This window comes from Tachyglossus aculeatus, chromosome 6, assembly GCF_015852505.1.
Source record: "Tachyglossus aculeatus isolate mTacAcu1 chromosome 6, mTacAcu1.pri, whole genome shotgun sequence".
Classification (NCBI taxonomy): Eukaryota; Metazoa; Chordata; class Mammalia; order Monotremata; family Tachyglossidae; genus Tachyglossus; species Tachyglossus aculeatus.
Genome location: NC_052071.1, coordinates 46,786,622 through 46,805,782, shown reverse-complemented (window position 1 = coordinate 46,805,782; position 19,161 = coordinate 46,786,622). Strand labels below are relative to the sequence as shown.

At 45.6% G+C, this 19,161-nt stretch overlaps 1 protein-coding gene across 3 annotated transcripts in view; it reads right to left on the bottom strand.

Annotated features, from left to right (window-relative positions):
• Positions 1 to 113: 113 nt before the first annotated feature.
• Positions 114 to 19,161, bottom strand: part of LOC119929902 (hepatocyte cell adhesion molecule-like) — a 50,229-nt gene continuing 31,181 nt past the window's right edge. For 2 of the 3 annotated variants that reach the window (XM_038748251.1, XM_038748249.1), the window contains 9 exons: positions 17,306 to 17,641; positions 13,981 to 14,250; positions 10,056 to 10,172; positions 5,175 to 5,273; positions 4,050 to 4,172; positions 3,803 to 3,898; positions 2,328 to 2,432; positions 1,841 to 1,893; positions 114 to 861 (listed from right to left, as the gene is read on the bottom strand). In XM_038748251.1, coding sequence (XP_038604179.1) covers positions 829 to 861; positions 1,841 to 1,893; positions 2,328 to 2,432; positions 3,803 to 3,898; positions 4,050 to 4,172; positions 5,175 to 5,273; positions 10,056 to 10,172; positions 13,981 to 14,250; positions 17,306 to 17,641 — 1,232 coding nt within the window. In that variant the 3' untranslated portion in view covers positions 114 to 828. The remainder of the gene's footprint in view (positions 862 to 1,840; positions 1,894 to 2,327; positions 2,433 to 3,802; positions 3,899 to 4,049; positions 4,173 to 5,174; positions 5,274 to 10,055; positions 10,173 to 13,980; positions 14,251 to 17,305; positions 17,642 to 19,161) is intronic. The other variant, XM_038748250.1, reaches the window with a different exon arrangement.

Sequence of the window (19,161 nt, the reverse complement as noted above, 5' to 3'; positions counted from 1 at the left end):
CCCTCAGAGAGCTTTCAGTTGTAAGTGGGGAGACAGACATTAATATAAATAAATTACAGTTAAGTACATAAATGCTGAATGACCATTTATAACAGTAAGGAATAATTGTGGTATTTTTAAGCACTTACTATGTGCCCAGCACTGTTCTAAGCACAGGGGTAGATATAAAGTAATCAGGTCAGGCACAGACCCTTGTACATCTAAGTACAAAGGAGAACAGATAATGAATCCCCATTTTTCAGGTGAGGAAACTTAGGCACAGAGAAGTTAAGTGACTTGCCCAATGTCAAACAGCAGACTAGTGACAGAGCGGGATTAGAAGTCAGATCCTTTGATTCCCAAACCAGTGTTCTTTCCACTAGGCCACATCCTGATTATGACCCAAATTAAGCCTGAACACAGACTGCATGGTTCTGAAGATGGATCAGAAGGAGTGTAGACTAATGGAAAAAGCACAGGCCTGGGACTCAGAGGACCTAGGTTCTAATCCCGGCTCTGTCAATTGCTCGGCCAACTTCTTGCTTGGGCAAGTCAGTGCCTCAGGTTCCTCAACTGTAAAATGGGGATTACCTGTTCTCTATCCTATTTAGACTTTGAGCCCCATGTGGGACAGGGACTGTGTCCTATCTAATTTGTACCCACCCAAATGCTTAGAGCAGTGTTTGACACATAGTAAACACTTAACAAATACTATAAAAAAATAAATAATTTTCAATCTGAACAGGTTTAACAGTCCTCTTCAGTGATATTTCTGTAGGTTTTAGGTGAAAGAGAAGGTGAAAAGGATACAGAATCCTTCATCTGGCCTTCCACGTAAGGGGATACTCTTCAGGAACTCGTTGCCTCTTCTTCCTCCACCTCCTGCATCAGAACACACATATACAATAAGCCCGTGATTATCCCTTGATGACTAGGGGTCTCTTGGACCAGGCTGTTATGAGGAATTCAGGATTGAGTAGACCAAGAGAAGCAGCATTTCCAGCTGCCACTGAAGATCTGGGGAAGCAGCGTGGCTCAATGGAAACAGCACGGGCTTTGGAGTCAGAGGTCATGGGTTCAAATCCCTGCTCCACCAATTGTCAGCTGTGCTACTTTGGGCAAGTCACTTCACTTCTCTGTGCCTCAGTTACTGCATCTGTAAAATGGGGATGAAGACCGTGAGCCCCACGTGGGACAACCTGATTACCTTGTATCCTCCCCAGTGCTTAGAACAGTGCTTTGCACATAGTAAGCACTGAATAAAATGCCATTATCATTATTATTATTATCTGGGGATCCCAATTGTGCAGCTTCATCCTAGCCCTGGACCACCTGCCTTATCAGGGAGTTACCTCTTGTTTCTTCTTCCTTCTCTGTCCCAGCCACGACCCAAACCCCCAGAGCTCCCCAGCGATGGACCATGATACGGAGTGGAGCTGTTCCACTTCTCCACTCCCATCCTGGCTGAGAGCAGAATGAAAGCAGAAGCTGGAGGGATTCAGGTTAGATGAAACAAAGATTCCTCACAGAGAGGGTTACTAATTCTGGGACAGGTAACCAAGGGATACTGTGTAGTCCACTTTGCTGGACTTCTCAGGACAGAGACACCCACTTCCTCAGGATGACACAGATCTGCCAGGGAGTCAGAGATATAATTAGCCACTTGCCTTCAATTGAGAACACAACTAAGTATAAAATGTCTACTGGCAGAGTTGCTTGCTTCTCTAGTCCACAGGCTCAGGGCTAACAGCCTTTCTCCCACTTCACATTCGATTGTGCGATTCTAATGTACAGACCAGTAAATGTTTTTAGAACAAACACAGTTCAAAAAATGCTGGAGAATTTTTTAAAGACTTCATACCCTTTGGCTCCCCCTCCTTCTTTCTCTTCTCGGGTTCTTGATCTTTCTGTGATCTGTAAAAGTAAATGTTAATCGTCACCTAATTTGGATTATAGTTCACATTCATTATGAAGTAGGAAACACTGGCTGGGAGATAAGGAGCAGACTAGGAACAGCGTGGCTTGGGGAAAAGAGCAAGGGCTTGGGAGTCAGAGGTCGTGGGTTCTAATTCCGGTTCTGCCACTTGTTAGGTGTGTGACCTTGGTCAAGTCAATTCACTTCTCTGAGCCTCAGTGACCTCATCTGGAAAATGGGGATTAAGACTGTGAGCCCCACGTGGGACAAACTGATCACCTTGTAGCCCCCCACCCCCAGCACTTAGAACAGTGCTTTGCACACAGTAAGTGCTTAATAAATGCCATCATTATTATTATTATTATTATTAAGCACTCTGTAAATGTCATTGATTGATTAATTGAAACAAAAATAACTTCATTAAAATACTTACTCCACTGAAGGCAGATCACAAGAACCAGGCATGCTACAACCAGCATTACAACACTGGTTATTACAAAAGCTGTAGCCAAATTGCCATGCTGGGAACAGCCTTCCTCTGCAAAGCAAAACAGATAGAAAATGCTTGGAATTCATCATCGTAAATAAAAATAATACCACATGAATACCATTTCAGTTCCTTCAAAATAAAATAGAGTCAAAGTAATTGCAACCTAATGGGGTTTTTGTACTTATCTAACCCAAACCCCCAAAACCTGCTCACCTCCAGGGCAGAGGAGTAACGTGGATGGTAGGGACTGCCAATGTTGGATGGCAGGGACTGCCAACGTTGGATGGCAGGGACTGCCAATGTTCCCAGTTAGAATTCTTGTTGTACTTCCAGCATTGGTGGGAGTGCCTGACCTATGCATCTGGATCCCTCTGTTGGCTTGGCTTTCCCTGGTACATAGGTTCCATTGGATATATGACTTTGGGGTGACTTTGGGATATCCAGGCACCTCAGGATTATCTGGTCCTCAGGGGGACACTGCTGAGTTTGAGTCCCCCACCGGGGAAGGAGAAGTCCCTTGAATACCCAGAATTCTCCAGGGATGCCTGCAGGCTGGCAGGTCCCTGAAGCATTGCCTGCTCTGGAAGACACCAAATATTCCAAGCCATCGTGGGGCCTGGATCTTTTCGCGCTCTGCATTCCCTACCAGACGTCTGACACCACGGCCCAGTTATAAAGACTTTGGGACCCTCTGGGTGAAGAAGTAGCATGGCACAGTGGATACGGAATGGGCCTCGTAGATAGAAAGTCCTGGCTCTGCCACTTAATAATAATAATGGTATTTGTTAAGCACTTACTATGTGCCAAGCATTGCACTAAGCCCTGGGATGGAAACAAGCAAACTAGGTTGGACACAGTCCCTGTCCCACTTGGGGCTTACAGTCTCAATCCCCATTTTACAGATGAGGTAACTGAGGCACAGAGAGGTGAAGTGACATGCCCAAGGTCACACGGCAGACACATGGCAGAGCTGGGATTAGAACCCATGACCTTCTGATTCCCAAGCCCGTGCTCTATCCACTATGCCACGCTGCTTCTCACTACACCATGCTGCTTGTCAGCTGTGTGACCTTGGGCAAGTCACTCCACTTTTCTGTGCCTCAGTTACCCCATCTGTAAAATGGGGATTGAGGCTGTGAGCCCCACATGGAATGGGAACAATGTCCAACCCAATTTGCTTGTACCCACCCCAGCACTTAGTACAGTGCTTGGCACATAGTAAGTGCTCAACAAGTACCACAATTATTATCATTATTATTATTATAATTAACTGATAATAGTGCAGTGGTTTGTGCGGCATCACTCCCAATGTTGCATGTGGCAAAAGACCAATCAGTCATATTCACTGAGTGCTGAATGTTTGCTGAGCACTATACCAAGCGCTTGGGAGAGTTGCCAGATGCCTTCCCAGAGCTCACCTTGGAGTTCCTGGATATGCGTTATTAGGAAACAGGCAGACACCAGGAGCAGGATCACGCCACCCCTAGTGATGAAGTCCAGGATGATGTGGGTTGCTAAGAGAAGAAGCAGGAAAAGCATTTCACATTTTTGAGTCTCTATGAAATGCACAAATACACATATGGATCCCCTTGGCAAAGCCCTTCGGGGACGGGGGAGGTGCCAAAAGCTGAATGAAGGTGAAGAAAAATGGAAATAAACACTTACACTTCTTGGTTTGTAACTCAGGAAACTTTTCAGGATGGCAAGCTCCGACTATGAACATTGTGAATGCTACCACCGCCACACCAATAAGAGCCAAGGTGAGCAATACGAACACTGCTGAAGGACCTGAGAGAAACAGGAAAACAGAGCTTCAGACACTCTGCTGGAAAGCTCCCCCATTCCTGGTAACAAGGATCCTTGGACATCAGGTTCACGCTCTGTGACTCTGGCACCTTGTATCCTGTAATGGACAATGAGCCATAAGGACATGCAAAAGTTGATGAGAACTACTGAGCATCTGTGGGAAATAAATCCCCAGTCTCCGCATTGCGAAGCTATGAAGGGAGAAATAGAGGAATCGACTTTTAAGGGTGGGAAACCCAAACAGAAAGAAAGTCTGAGCAGAAGACGAGGAATAAATAACTACTCTGCACTGACCTCAAAGGGGAAACACAAGTCCCTTTGACAGTTCACAGTCTGTGGCCACCACTTGCAATCCACACTGCACTTTCCCTGAGAGCTTTCCCTTAACCTTGTCTATGCTGGTACAGTTGATTTTTTTAAAAAAAATTATATTTGTTAAGTGCAAAGCTAGGTACTTTGCCTAGCTTTGGGGTAGATACAAGATAATCAAGTTGACCACAGGCCATGTCCCAAATTGGCCTCTGTTTTAATCCACATTTTATTATTATTATCATTTTAATAATTGTTATCATTAATAATAGTAATGGTAGTTTTTAAGCACTTCTGTGCCAAGCATTGTTCTAAGCACTGGGGTAGATACACAATAATTGGGTTGGGCACAGTCCCTGTCCCACAATAGGGCTCTCATTCTTAATCCCCATTTTACAGATGATGGAACTGAGGCACAAAAAGTGATGTGATTTGCCCAAGGTCACAAAGCAGACATGTGGTGGAGCTGGTATTAGAATCCAGACCCTTCTGACTCCCAGGTGAGATAACTGAGGCACAAAGAAGTTAAGTTACATACTCAAGGTCACATAGCAGACAAGTGGCAGAGCTGGTATTAAAACCCAGGTCTTCTGATTCCCAGTACCATGCTCTTTCCAGTAGGCCATGCTGAATCTCACTTGGTTCAGTTTGTAAAAGAGGGAAGTCAAAATTCACCTTTTTCTTCCATCCATTTGACAGCAGCCGAGCACAGCAGGATGGCGGAGAGAGCTAGGAGCCCATGAATACTGATGAAATATCTTATCACCCATCCATCTAGAAAAACACAACCATGGTCATTTCCTCATATATGTGCATGGTCTTCTGCTTACCCCTCAGGGGATCCTATATGTCAAGGGACTCATTTAACCCACTCAAGAGTTATGATGGCAGGGTGGGGTAGAGTTTGGGGAGGGCATCGGAAAGAACACCCATTTTTCAATGTGCTTTTTTTCCCTAGGCCCAATATGTTGTTCAACTCTGAAAAGTCACCTGCATATTTTCTTATTTCAACAAAAAAATCACAGCTAGCATGTGTACCCTAGAAGGAGTCAGCCACAGAGGCAAGAGTAGCCTTAGCAACCAGGTCAGAGTCTGAGGGGAAGACAGGAAATGAATAATAATACTGTATTGACCACAAAGGGATCTGGGCCTTCCAAATGTTTTTTTAAAGCACTTAATACAGTGCTCTGCAAACGGTAAGTGCTCAATAAACACCATTGATTGATTGATTTAAATCCATAGTGCCATAATTATGCGATAGTGAATGGCCTCGGCCCCAAAGCTGGGCAAGGCTGGTCCTCCACCACAGGCTTTGGGGCAGTTCTCTCCTAGCTTGTCAATAACAAATATGAATATTCAAAACATAACATTCACATTGAACCAGTCTCCTGGCACAGTGCAGCCCCCTTGGGGGGTCCACACTTGAACCAAACACCCTCCTCTGGCATTAGCCCTGCCTAGCAGAATTGAAAAATTCTCACATTCTCAAAATCCAAACAAAATGACCTTATTTTGCTAAAAGCAGTAAACATTTTACCCAGTCACTATTCTCTGCAAACTTGACTATAAGACATCTGTCCAGACTGTGACTTTCCTTGACCTATGTCACACTCTCCCCAACTTTGTCTCCTCCATTCCATTCTGCCGTACATGATATTAGGCTGAGTTGTTTGGGGGAAAGTCCACAGCAGGGGCTACCAGCCCTTGGTGGGTTTTTTATGGTATTTTTAAAGCTCCAGTTATGTGCCAGGCACTGTTCTAAGCGCTGGGGTAGATATAAGCTAATCAAGTTGGACATTGTCCCTGTCCCACATGGGGATCACAGTCTTAACTCCCATTTTGCAGGTGAGGTAGCTGAGGCACAGAGAAGTTAAGTAATTTACCAAAGCAGACAAGTGGTGGAGCTGAAGAAGTGGAGTGGAGGAGTGGTTCAGCTGAAAGGCAGACACCCTCTCATGCTGAGAGAAAATTTTCCTCTCCATGACAACAGCAGCAACAGCTGCAGCAGAAAGGGGAGGGGAGAGCAGGGGGAGGTGGGTTTCTCCCCGCACACTCCAGGCTTAGGGGCGGCGCTGGTTCCTGGACCCATGAGGGCAGCTGCCTTCTGGAGTTTCTGGCACTCGGGGGATTGGAGATGGAAATTCTCCCCCTTAAGTTCTGGAAAGCCAGAGAATAGAAGCAGTGGCTCCATCAGAAGCCACTGTGTATATATCCGTAATTCTATTTATCTATTTTGATGGTATTGAGCCCTGACTACTTGTTTTGTTGTCTGCCTCCCCCTTCTAGACGGTGAGCCCGCTGTTGGGTAGAGATTGTCTCTGTCGCCGAAATGTACTTTCCAAGCGCTTGGTACAGTGCTCTACACACAGTAAGCACTCAATAAATACCACTGAATGAATGAATGAATCAGAAAGGGGCCGGGACCGAACAGCTTCCTCCTCAGCTGTTTCCCCTGCTGCAGCCAGCTCTCCCACAAGCTACACCAGAACTCACAGGGTGTTGCAGGTGTCCCTCAAGCCTTGGCTTTGACTTGCCAGTGGCCCTGAGCCTGTCTGACGTCTGCTTCCTGGCAACAAGGGCTAAGCATTTTGGCCATTCCACTTGAACAGCTTTCCCTTCCCCATCCCTTTTCTTAACCACATAATTTATTTTTCTTTACACACCCTGTCCTCTGTTCTCCCCCCAGAGATTTTAACCTTCCATTCTGGCGATTCCTCTCACAACCTCCCTTCCATGGAGTAGTGTGGCCTAGTGTTAAGAGCATGGGCCTGGGGGTCAGAGGACCTGGGTTCTAATCCCACCTCTGCCAGCTGCCTGCCTGCCGGGTGACCTTAAGCAAATCACATCACTTCTCTGTGTCTCAGTTTCCTCATCTGTAAAATGGGAATTTAATGCCTGTTCTCCCTCCTCCACAGACTCCGAGCCAGTTACGGGAAAGGAACTTTGTCCAACCTGATTATCTTGTTTCTACACAGTGCTTAGCAGAATGTTTGGCACATAGTAAGAACTTAAGAAGTACCATAATAATAACTTCTATTCCTGGTTTCCTCAACCCTCCCTAAATCTCCTGATTCTTTCATTCATTTATTCAGTTGTATTTATTAAGCACTTACTGGGTGCAGAGCACCGTACTAAGCGCTTGGGAAAGATCAATATCACAATAAACAGTGACAATCCCTGCCCACAATAAGCTCACAGTCTTGGCAGGGGAGACAGACATCAATACAAATAAATAAAATTACAGATATATGCATAAGTGCTGTGGGGCAGGGAGGTGAGGTGGAAGAGCGTAAGGGAGCAAGTTAGCATGACAGCAGGGCAGGGGAGATGAGGAAAAGTGGGGCTTAGTTGGGGAAGATCTCTTGGAGGAGATGTGTCTTTAATAAGGCTTTGAAGCGGGGTGGGGCCGGGGGGCACAAACCACCACAATTAAACATGTCCCTTGGGACTTTAACCTGTCACAGTCACCCCTTCCCACTTCTTGCCATGTAGTTGGCCTGTAGCCCCCAGGGTCTCCAAAGCTGTCAGGTGGCAGGGACTGGCTGGAAAGAGAATTTTCAATCGTATTTATTGAGTGTTTACTGTGTGCAGAGCACTGTACTAAGCCCTTGAGCAGTACAAGTTGGCAACATATAGAGACGGTCCCTACCCAACAGCTGGCTCACAGTCTAGAAGAATGGGGTAGGGCCTACCATCTACCCTGGTCCTGTCCTGTTCCCGGCATTCTTACAGTCCCAGATGGGCAGATTATAAGGGACCTCCATAACATGCCCTTAATTCCACATCTGTATTGTACTCAACTATCTCACTCCTCTGTCACTCCTCTAATATTGCTCCACGAACCTACAGCCCTGGATCACCTCCACAGCACTCTTCCTCCCCTCTTGAGCTAGAGCTGTGGAGTGCTACTACTAGAAATCCAAACATCAGGCCAACCTTGTCCATCTCAAACCCATCCTCACCTGCTTTATTCATTCATTCATTCATTCAATCGTATTTATTGAGCACTTACTGTGTGCAGAGCACTGTACTAAGCGCTTGGGAAGTACAAGTTGGCAACATATAGAGACGGTCCCTACCCAACAGTGGGCTCACAGTCTAGAAGGGGGAGACAGAGAACAAAACAAAACATATTAACAAAATAAAATAAATAGAATAAATATGTACAAATAAAATAAATAAATAGAGTAATAAATACATCCAAACATATATACATATATACAGGTGCTGTGGGGAGGGGAAGGAGGTAAGGCGGGGGGGGATGGAGAGGGGGAGGAGGGGGAGAGGATGCCCTCTCCTCTGCCTGGCAAAATTATTTCTCCATTCCTACTGACTCCCATTCCCAGTGCTTGTGCCAGCTGTTTCAGTTGCTTAACTCCCTCCTCAAACCCTCTGCCTTCCCGCCTCCCCATCTCTTGCCCATAAATGACCTTGTAACCTGTTTAATTGAAAAATTTGAAACCATCAGATATGGTCTCCCTAAAATTCTTCCCCCGCACCTCTCCAGTCCCACCCTCTTCCTGCCCCCTCATTGGCTTTCCCAATTTTCCCAGCAGTATCTCAAGAGGAGATCACCCACTGCCTCTTAATATCTACATCCCCACCGCTCAACCCCATCCCCTCACACCTTATTAAAACACTTTCCCCCACCTTCTTTTCTCCCAGACCACCAACTTCAACAACTGACTCTCCGATGACTCCTTCCCCACTGCTTTCAAACATGCCATGTATCTCCTATCCTATAAAAACCCTTCCTTGACCCAACATTACTCTCCAGTTCTTGCCCCATCTCCTTCTTATTATCTGTTTTCACTCTGCATATGTGCCAGTATTAAAACTGGGGCAGGACTCATTTGAAAGAGACACAAAAACACCACAAGATGCAGAAATGGAAACTTAGAAGAGTCTTGGGAAAGGTAGGGTAAGTGGGGCAGGAGCTGGGGAGGTTGGAAGGAAGGAGAAAAGAGTAAAAAGCAAACGATGTTATCAACAGGTAGGGTAAGTTGGGGATAATGATCGGGAAGGAGATATAACACTTCTACTAGCCAGTGTCAGAGACAAGGAAAAGATGTCCCTCTTTCATTCATTCACTCATTCAATCATATTTATTGAGCACTTACTGTGTGCAGAACACTGTACTAAGCACTTGGGAAGTACAAGCTGGCAACATATAGAGACGGTCCCTACCCAACAGCAGGCTCACACTCTAGAAGGGGGAGACAGACAACAAAACAAAACATATTAACAAAATAAAATAAATAGAATAAGTATGTACAAGTAAAATAGAGTAATAAATATGTACAAGCATATATACATATATAGAGGTGCTGCGGGGAGGGGAAAGAGGTAAGGCGGGGGAGATGAGGAGGGGGAGGAGGGGGAGAGGAACGAGGGGGCTCAGTCTGGGAAGGCCGCTGACATTCGCCTATGTCTTTTCTAAGTCTAGAATGGTGGATAGGGATCAAAGGTCTCGCCCTACACAGAGAGAGGAGATTTGGACTCTCTGGAAAGCCCATTAAGCATTGCCTTGGGAGGGACCCCAGTGCTTTGACTCACCACTTCCGTGTGTTTGGACTTGGTAGTGATGGAAAATGAAGCCAGCCCCGACTACAACAACCAAAATCAACGTGGCAGCAGACAAGTTCTGGACCAGATGCAATGAAGGTGAGATACCTAAAGCAGGGGCAGAGAACATATTCCCAATCACCAAGGACAGGACAGAAAGGAGAGTCTGGAGGACAAGCTGCACTATGATGGGAAATGCAGAGGGAGGGAAATAATAATAATAATAATGATGATAATAATAATTGTGGTATTTGTTAACTACTTACTATGTTCCAGGCACTGTACTGAGCACTGGGGTGGATATAAGCAAATAGGGTTGGACACAGTACCTATCCCAGATGGGGCTCACAGTCTCAATCCCCATTTTACAGATGAGGGAACTGAGGCACAGAGAATTTAAGTGACTTGCCCAAGGCCACACAGCAGACAAGAGGGAGCTGGAATTAGAACACATGACCTTCTGTCTCCCATGCCCATGCTCTATCCACTACACCATGCTGCCTCTCTATTTTTGAAGGGGGAGAACAATAATAATAACTGTGGAGTTTGCTAAGTGGTTACGTGTGTCAAGCACTGACTTAAGCATTGGGGTAGATACAAGACATTCAGGTTGGACAAAGTCTCTAATAATACTAATAATAATAATCATAATTGTGGTGTTAAGCTCTTTTATTCATGCCTAACACTGTACCAAGGGCTGGGGTAGAAACAAGATAATCAAGTTGGGCATAGTTTCTGTCTCAAGTGGGACTCACAGTCTAAAAAGGAAGAGAACTGGTTCTTTATCCTCATTTTACAGATGAGGAAACTGAGACTCAGAGGAGTTAAGTGACTTAAGGAGTTTTGTGTTGCGGAATTCAGCCCTGAGAGAGAAATCATGTATACTGGTGGTTTCAGACCCTGATCTGAAACCACACGTGCTGCCTAGAATTCCTCAACAACAACTCTCTCCTCGACCCTCTCCAGTCTGGCTTCCGTCCCCTTCATTCCACGGAAACTGCCCTCTCAAAGGTCACCAATGACCTCCTGCTTGCCAAATCCAACGGCTCATATTCTGTCCTAATCCTCCTCGACCTCTCAGCTGCCTTTGACACTGTGGACCACCCCCTTCTCCTCAACACGTTATCTGACCTTGGCTTCACAGACTCCGTCCTCTCCTGGTTCTCCTCTTATCTCTCCGGTCGTTCTTTCTCAGTCTCTTTTGCAGGCTCCTCCTCCCCCTCCCATCCTCTTACTGTGGGGGTTCCCCAAGGTTCAGTGCTTGGTCCCCTTCTGTTCTCAATATACACTCACTCCCTTGGTGACCTCATTCGCTCCCATGGCTTCAACTATCATCTCTACGCTGATGACACCCAGATCTACATCTCTGCCCCTGCTCTCTCCCCCTCCCTCCTGGCTCGCATCTCCTCCTGCCTTCAGGACATCTCCACCTGGATGTCCGCCCACCACCTAAAGCTCAACATGTCGAAGACTGAGCTCCTTGTCTTCCCTCCCAAACCTTGTCCTCTCCCTGATTTTCCCATCTCTGTTGACGGCACTACCATCCTTCCCGTCTCACAAGCCCGCAACCTTGGTGTCATCCTCGACTCCGCTCTCTCATTCACCCCTCACATCCAAGCCGTCACCAAAACCTGCCAGTCTCAGCTCCGCAACATTGCCAAGATCCGCCCTTTCCTCTCCATCCAAACTGCTACCCTGCTCATTCAAGCTCTCATCCTATCCCGTCTGGACTACTGTACCAGCCTTCTCTCTGATCTCCCATCCTCGTGTCTCTCTCCACTTCAATCCATACTTCATGCTGCTGCCCGGATTATCTTTGTCCAGAAACGCTCTGGGCATATTACTCCCCTCCTCAAAAATCTCCAGTGGCTACCAATCAATCTGCGCATCAGGCAGAAACTCCTCACCCTGGGCTTCAAGGCTGTCCATCACCTCGCCCCCTCCTACCTCACCTCCCTTCTCTCCTTCTACTGCCCAGCCCGCAACCTCCGCTCCTCCACCGCTAATCTCCTCACTGTACCTCGTTCTCGCCTGTCCCGCCGTCGACCCCCGGCCCACGTCATCCCCCGGGAATGCCCTCCCTCTGCCCCTCCACCAAGCAAGCTCTCTTCCTCCCTTCAAGGCCCTGCTGAGAGCTCACCTCCTCCAGGAGGCCTTCCCAGACTGAGCCCCTTCCTTCCTCTCCCCCTCGTCCCCCCTCCATCCCCCCATCTTACCTCCTTCCCTTCCCCACAGCACCTGTATATATGTATATATGGTTGTACATATTTATTACTCTATTTATTTATTTATTTATTTATTTTACTTGTATATTTCTATCCTATTTATTTTATTTTGTTGGTATGTTTGGTTCTGTTCTCTGTCTCCCCCTTTTAGACTGTGAGCCCACTGCTGGGTAGGGACTGTCTCTATGTGTTGCCAATTTGTACTTCCCAAGCGCTTAGTACAGTGCTCTGCACATAGTAAGTGCTCAATAAATACGATTGATTGATTGATCCCAGTTTCCCACCAAACCTTATATGGACTCTCCTTCGACATTTTGCAGTCTTTTTAGAATGATTAGTTGTCTCCACAGCGACGTCTAGATTCATGACGGAGTAAAATCAAAACTGAAATAAAATGGCTGGAAATAGAATTTTTTTAAAAAATAGCTCTACTCTAAACACTCACATTCCCAAGGGAAGATGTAGAGAAAAGGGAACTCAGATCACTTGAACACTGAGTCAGCCCCTCCCTCTGGTTGCCCTCCCCTTTGAGCCTTCCTCACTCTTCCACCCAAACTCTCCCCAGTCCTCTAAGTCTTGAAAAATCATTTCAGGATCACACTTTTAAATATTAGTCTTCCCCATACATCACCAAGATCCTGCCACTCTTTGGGTGTGCCCACCCAATTGCTTCCTGTGCCCCCGCTGCCTTCGTCCAAGCCAGCCGAGGCTTGTCATTTTGTTGGCCACTGACACTAAGCCGATCACGGGGCCTTAGGTTTGTGTGTGTGTGTGTGTGTGTGTGTGTGTGTGGTTAATTTTAACTGATTATAGAATTTATTGCAAAAGCATTTTATCGTATTATGAGTTTGCTTTGAAAAGCCATTCGTTCCTGCTGGAGGGATTAGTTCTCAGGCTCCTCTCCACTTCAACAGCCTTCCTGAAACTCTAAGAGTGGTGGACAGGGGCTTCTGCCCATCTTATGCGTGGCTTCTCCCCAGTGAGTGTGGGAAGGAGGAAGGTGCTGCCCACTCAGGCCCCAGAGCCTTGAGGGCAGGGAGAACAGGCTGACTGGCCAAAATCTTAGTTTGCTTTCTGCCTGTCCCTCCTCCTTTGACTACTGTTATGAATTATTGTTATTATTATGATCATTGAATTTAAATGCTTATTATGTGTCAAGCACTGTTCTTTGCCCTGGGGTAGATACAAATTAATCAGCTTGGATGTGGTCCCTGTTCCACTTGAGGAAAATGAAGCCTAGAGAAGTTAAGTGACTTTCCCAGGGTCATACAACAAGCAATTGGCAGAGCCAGGATTAGAACCCAGGCCCCCTGGCTCCAGGCCCAGGTTCTTTGTACTTGGCCAACTGGCTTCTGCCATGGTCTCTCACACCAAAAAAACAAAAACAAACAACCATGCAAAAATAAATAAATCATCTCCTCTAGGCTAGGTCTTGTAAGGCCAACTGGGAAATACATCTCAGCATCTAGTTTTGTTCAGCTGTGTTGATGGAAAAAAGAGCAATGAGTATCGATGGAAAAAGGTAAATACACAGTGCAAATCATTGCAATACCAACAGCCTGATATCAGTGTGTACACTAGCTGGGGAAGTTTGTGAGCAGCTCACAGCCAATGCCAGGTGTTTCTAGGAAACCCAGGAGAGGATGTTCCTGACAACATACTGAAGTTCAAAGGACTAGCTCAAGGCTTACCTTCAATAATCAAACTCAGAGAGTTTTCCATCCAGCTGATCTCATTGCTCACATTGCAAGAAAAAAACCCACAATCTAATTTCTTCCCTTCCATTATAAACAAAACACTGTGGTTCCCTGGCAATTGATAACATCTCTCTGCTGGGAGGGGCTGCCCATCTTTCTTCCATTCAAAGCTGTTAATTCTGTCTCCTTTTGCACCACAAGACAACTCAATGACTGAACCAGCCCTTCTTGTGCTGCTCCTCAGCTGAATTAGGGAAACAGGCTCTGAAATGCAACAAAGAATAATAAAGTGAAAATCATCTGGGCAAATAGCATAAAAATTTTAAGACTACAAAGTTCTTAGTCCCACAGCAGAAGTCAGCAGCCTTTTTATGCAGGAGAGCTGAAGTGAAACTTGTGAGCAGTTGGCATGCAAAGTGCCGATCACATAATTTAAATGCACAGTAATATAGCTTCTTCATTGATGCTAATGGTTTTAAATCCTTCGCTCCCAGCCCCAAGAGCCACATTTGATTAAAAGAAGAGTTGGACATGGCTCTCAAGCCAGAGATTGCAGAACACTGGCCTAAAAGAAATAGTCAACACAGACTCACAAGGAGCCCCATGGGGGACTTGTATGTGTCCAACCAGATTAGCTTGTATCTACCCCAGTGCTTACAATAGTGCTTGACATATAGTAGGTGCTTTACGAATACCATAATACTAACAATTACCCTAATAATAATGAAAAAATTAAGAAAAAACATCCTCCTTTGTCCAATCTAAAGTATCTCCCTAAATGTCTAATATGACCCCTAAGGAATAATCTCCACTTCTAGAACCTATTCATTAATTCAGTTCATTCAGTTGTATTTATTGAGCACTCACTGTGTGCAGAACACTGTGCTAAGTGCTTGGGAGTGTACTATACAACAATTAACAGATACTTTCCCTGCTCACAGCAAGCTTACAGTCTAGAGGACGAGCTAACTTAGAGAATAACAGTTTTCTGAAAATCAGTGTGATCAATGATATTTATTGCGTGTTTACAGTGTACAGAGCACTGTACTAAGCACTTGGAGAAATACAATACTGCAGAGATGGTAGACCTGTTCTCTGTCCACAAGGAGCTTGCAGCCTACATTGCAGCTAGGTTTTTTAAGTTGTCTCCTTCCAGAAAATCCTGGAATTTCCAGCGGGAATTTACTCAGTGTGAATACGTAAAGTTCCATTCTGGCCTGCCCAGTGTCTTAGTAGTAACCATAATTTCTAACTAATTGGCTTCTCCCCTTTCCCTAGCAGGCCAGGCAATAAAGCTGTTTGCCTTTATAGCAATTTATATGGATGAAATAGTCCTCCATATTCAAAGATGATATTGAGAGTGAAATTTTTCCCAATGTTGCCAGCATGGCTATAAAGGTGAAAACAATCTGGCAATACTAGCCACACCAGGCGCACATAAAGGCCTTCTCTCTTGTTCTGCAAAGTTTATTGTTCACAGTGCTAAGCTCTATTTCATACTTGTTTATTGCTTATTATGCTAAGCTCTATTTTCACACTGTAAGCCCTAATTAATTATGATATTTGTTCGTTAAGCACTTAGTATGTGCCAAGCACTGTTCTAAGGTAATCAAGTTGTCCCACGTGGGGCTCACAGTCTTAATCCCCATTTTACATGAGGTACAGAGAAGTTTAGTGGCTTGCCCAAGGTCACACGGCAGACAAGTGGAGGAACCAGGATTAGAACCCACATCCTCTGACTCCCAAACCTGTGCTCTCACCACTAAGCCAGGCTGGGACTGTGCCCAATCTGCTTACATTGCATCTATCCCAGTGCTTAGTTCAGTGGTTGGCACATAATGAGAACTTAACAAATGCCATAATTTTTATTGTCAAAAAAATTGTATTTATTGAGTCCTTACTGTATGCTGAGCACTGTACTAAACGTTTGGGAGAGTACAGTATAATAGAGTTGGTAGACAATTGGCGGAGCTGGGATTTGAAACCCTGACCTCTGACTCCAAGGCCTGGGCTCTTTCCACTGAGCCACGCTGCTTCTCAGCACTTAGTGCTTGGCAAGTAGTAAGCACTTAACAAGCGCCATTATTATTATTATCATTTTTCATTTTCTTCCTATCAATCAGTTGTATTGGGTACTTATCATGTCCTTAGCACTGTACTAAGAGCTTGGGAGAGTACAATATCACAGATATGTTCCCTGACCAAAATGGGCAGGGAATCACTCGATCAGCTGGGCCCCTCCTACCTCACCTCACTGATCTCCCACTCGAGCCCAGTCTGCACACTCCGCACCTCTAGCACGAGCTCCCTCACTGGGCCCCGATCTCGTCTATTTCACCGCTGACTTCTCTTCAGTTTCCTCCCCCTAACCTGGACCTCTGTCCCTTCCGTATCCACCAGACCACTATTCTCCCTAACTTCAAAGCATTATTAAGATAATATCTTCTCCAAGAGGCCATTCCTGGTTAAGCCCTCTTTTCCCCCAGATTACTCTCCCTTCTGCACCATCTATGCACTTGGGTCAGTGACCTTAGGACCCCTGGCCTGGAATGCCCTCCCATCACACATCCACCAAGCTAGCTCTCTTCATCCCTTCACAGCCATACTGAGAGCTCACCTCCTCCAAGAAGCCTTCCCAGACTGAACCCCCCTTTTCCTCTCCTCCTCCCCATATCCCCCGCCCTACCTCCTTCCCCTCCCCACAGCACCTACATATATGTATATATGTTTGTACATATTTATTACTCTATTTATTTTACTTGTATGTATTTCTTCTATTTATTTTATTATGTTAATATATTTTGTTTCGTTGTCTGTCTCCCCCATTCTAGACTGTGAGCCCGCTGTTGGGTAGGGACCGCTATATGTTGCCAACTTGTATTTCCCAAGTGCTTAGTACAGTGCTCTGCACACAGTAAGTGCTCAATAAATACGATTGAATGAATGAATAAATATTATTGTAATTACAGCCAGTCACTCAATAATGCACATGTAATCCCCCAGCACCCAAAATTAATTATAGCTGTTTTCTGGGGAGTGGGGTGGGCGGGGGCTATAGTATTTGTCAAGTGCTTACTGTGTTCCAGGTACTAAGCGCTGGGGTAGTTACAAGCTAATTGGATTGGACACAGTACATGTTCACATGTGGTTCACAGTCTTACTCCCCATTTGACTCAGCAATTCAAGTCTGAAGCAGCTTTTTGGCAAAGCAGCAGTATCATTTCAGGGAGAACACATTTCTCCTGTTGCCTGTTTCCTTCTTGCTGGTCACATGTTCCAGGAACAAAAACACTACATTTCCATCAGAGTCACCACTTACCCAACACTTCCAGCTTAGTTCTTCTGGCTTTCTGTTCATCCAAGTTGATGATAGCCTTATAAGTTCCACTGTCATTTTTCTGCACATCATTCAGCAGGAGGGAACCATTGGATGGAGAGAAATGAATTCTGTCATTAAACGGTGGGTAGACTGTGATGCTTTTATCTTGGGAATTGTATTCCACAATGACATGAAGAGGGAGATCGTTGATAAACTCCCACTGTATGATTTTTATGCTGCTTGGGATATCTGGGGCAAGAAAGAGCACAGAGGAGCCCACGGCTGCAACTTTTCTTTCTTCTGCATTAAGAGACTTCTGAGGACCTGATAACAACACTAAGCAGAAAGAAAAACATGAAAGAAGTCTTCTCCCCTGTGCCATAGAGTAAGACCTGTAGGTACCGGTCACAGAAGAGTTAAATGAGGAGGCTTAGAAGTATATGGGGCCCCCTCCCTCCTGTGACTGGCCTCAAAGATCCTTGATCCTGTAAGGAAGGTAGCCCTGGGAGCATCATTCATTTAATCATATTTATTGAGCACTTACTGTGTGCAGAGCACTGTACTAAGAGCTTGGTAGAGTACAATATAACAATAAACAGACATATTCCCTGCCCAGAATAAGATTAGAGTCTAGAGAGGAAGACAGACATTAGTATAAATATATTACAGATATGTACATAAGTGCTGTGGGGCTGGGAGGGGGATGAATAAAGGGAGCAAGTCAGGGAGACACAGAAGGGAGTGGGAAAAGAGGAAAGGGGGGCTTAGTCAGGGAAGGCCTCTTGGAGGAGACGTGCTTTCAATAAGTCATTGAAGTGGGTCAGGGGAGAGTAATTGTCTGTCAGATAGGAGGATGGAGGGCATTCCAGGCCAGAAGCAGGATGTGCGTTAGAGGTTGGCAGTGAGATAGACAAAATCGAGGTACAGTGAGAAGGTTAGCAATGGAGGAGCAAAGTGTGTTGGCTGGGTTGTAGTGGGAGAATAGTGAGGTGAGATAGGAGGAGGCAAGGAGGTTGAGTGGTTTAAAGCCAATGGTGAGGGGTTTCTGATTCATGTGGAAGTGGATGGGCACTGGAGGTTGAGGAGAAAGGAAACATGACCCTAATGTTTTTGTAGAAAAATGACCCTGGCAGCAGAGTGAAGTATGAACTGGAATGGGGAGAGACAGCAGGCTGGAAGGTCAGCAAGGAGGTTGATACAGTAATCGAGGCAGGATAAGGTGATTCTGTTAGCATGGTAGCAGTTTGGATGGAGAGGAAAAGGTGGATTTTAGCGATGTTGTGAAGGTGGAACTGGCAAGATTTAGTGAAGGATTTAATATATAGGTTGAATGAGAGAAACGAATCAAGGATAATGCCAAGGTAACAGGCTTGTGAGACAGGAAGAATGGTGGTGCCGTCTACGGCGATGGGAAAGTCAAGGGGAGGATAGGGTTTGGGTGGGAAGATAAGAATCTCTGTTTTGGGCATGTTAAGCTTGAAGTGACAGAAGGACATCCAAGTAGAGATGCCTTGAAGGCATAAAGAAATGCCAGGCTGCAGAGAGGGAGAGAGATCAGGGCTGAAAATGTAGATTTGGGTTTCATTCGCAAAGAGGTAAGTAGCTGAAGCCAGGGAGTGAATGAGTTCTCCAAGGGAGTGGTTGTAGATGGAGAATAGAAGGGGACCTAGAACTGAGCCTTGAGGGGATGGAAGCATCCTGCCCCAGGACACGTATAGACTTACAGAGAACAAAGGGTGCATTTGAAGTTCACTAGACTCCTCTCCGGATACCAACATCAGGCTCCACTTACCCATATTTGTGTAAGGGCTCTATCCGCTAATATGTTGGCTGATCCCTATCTTTGATTCCAACTA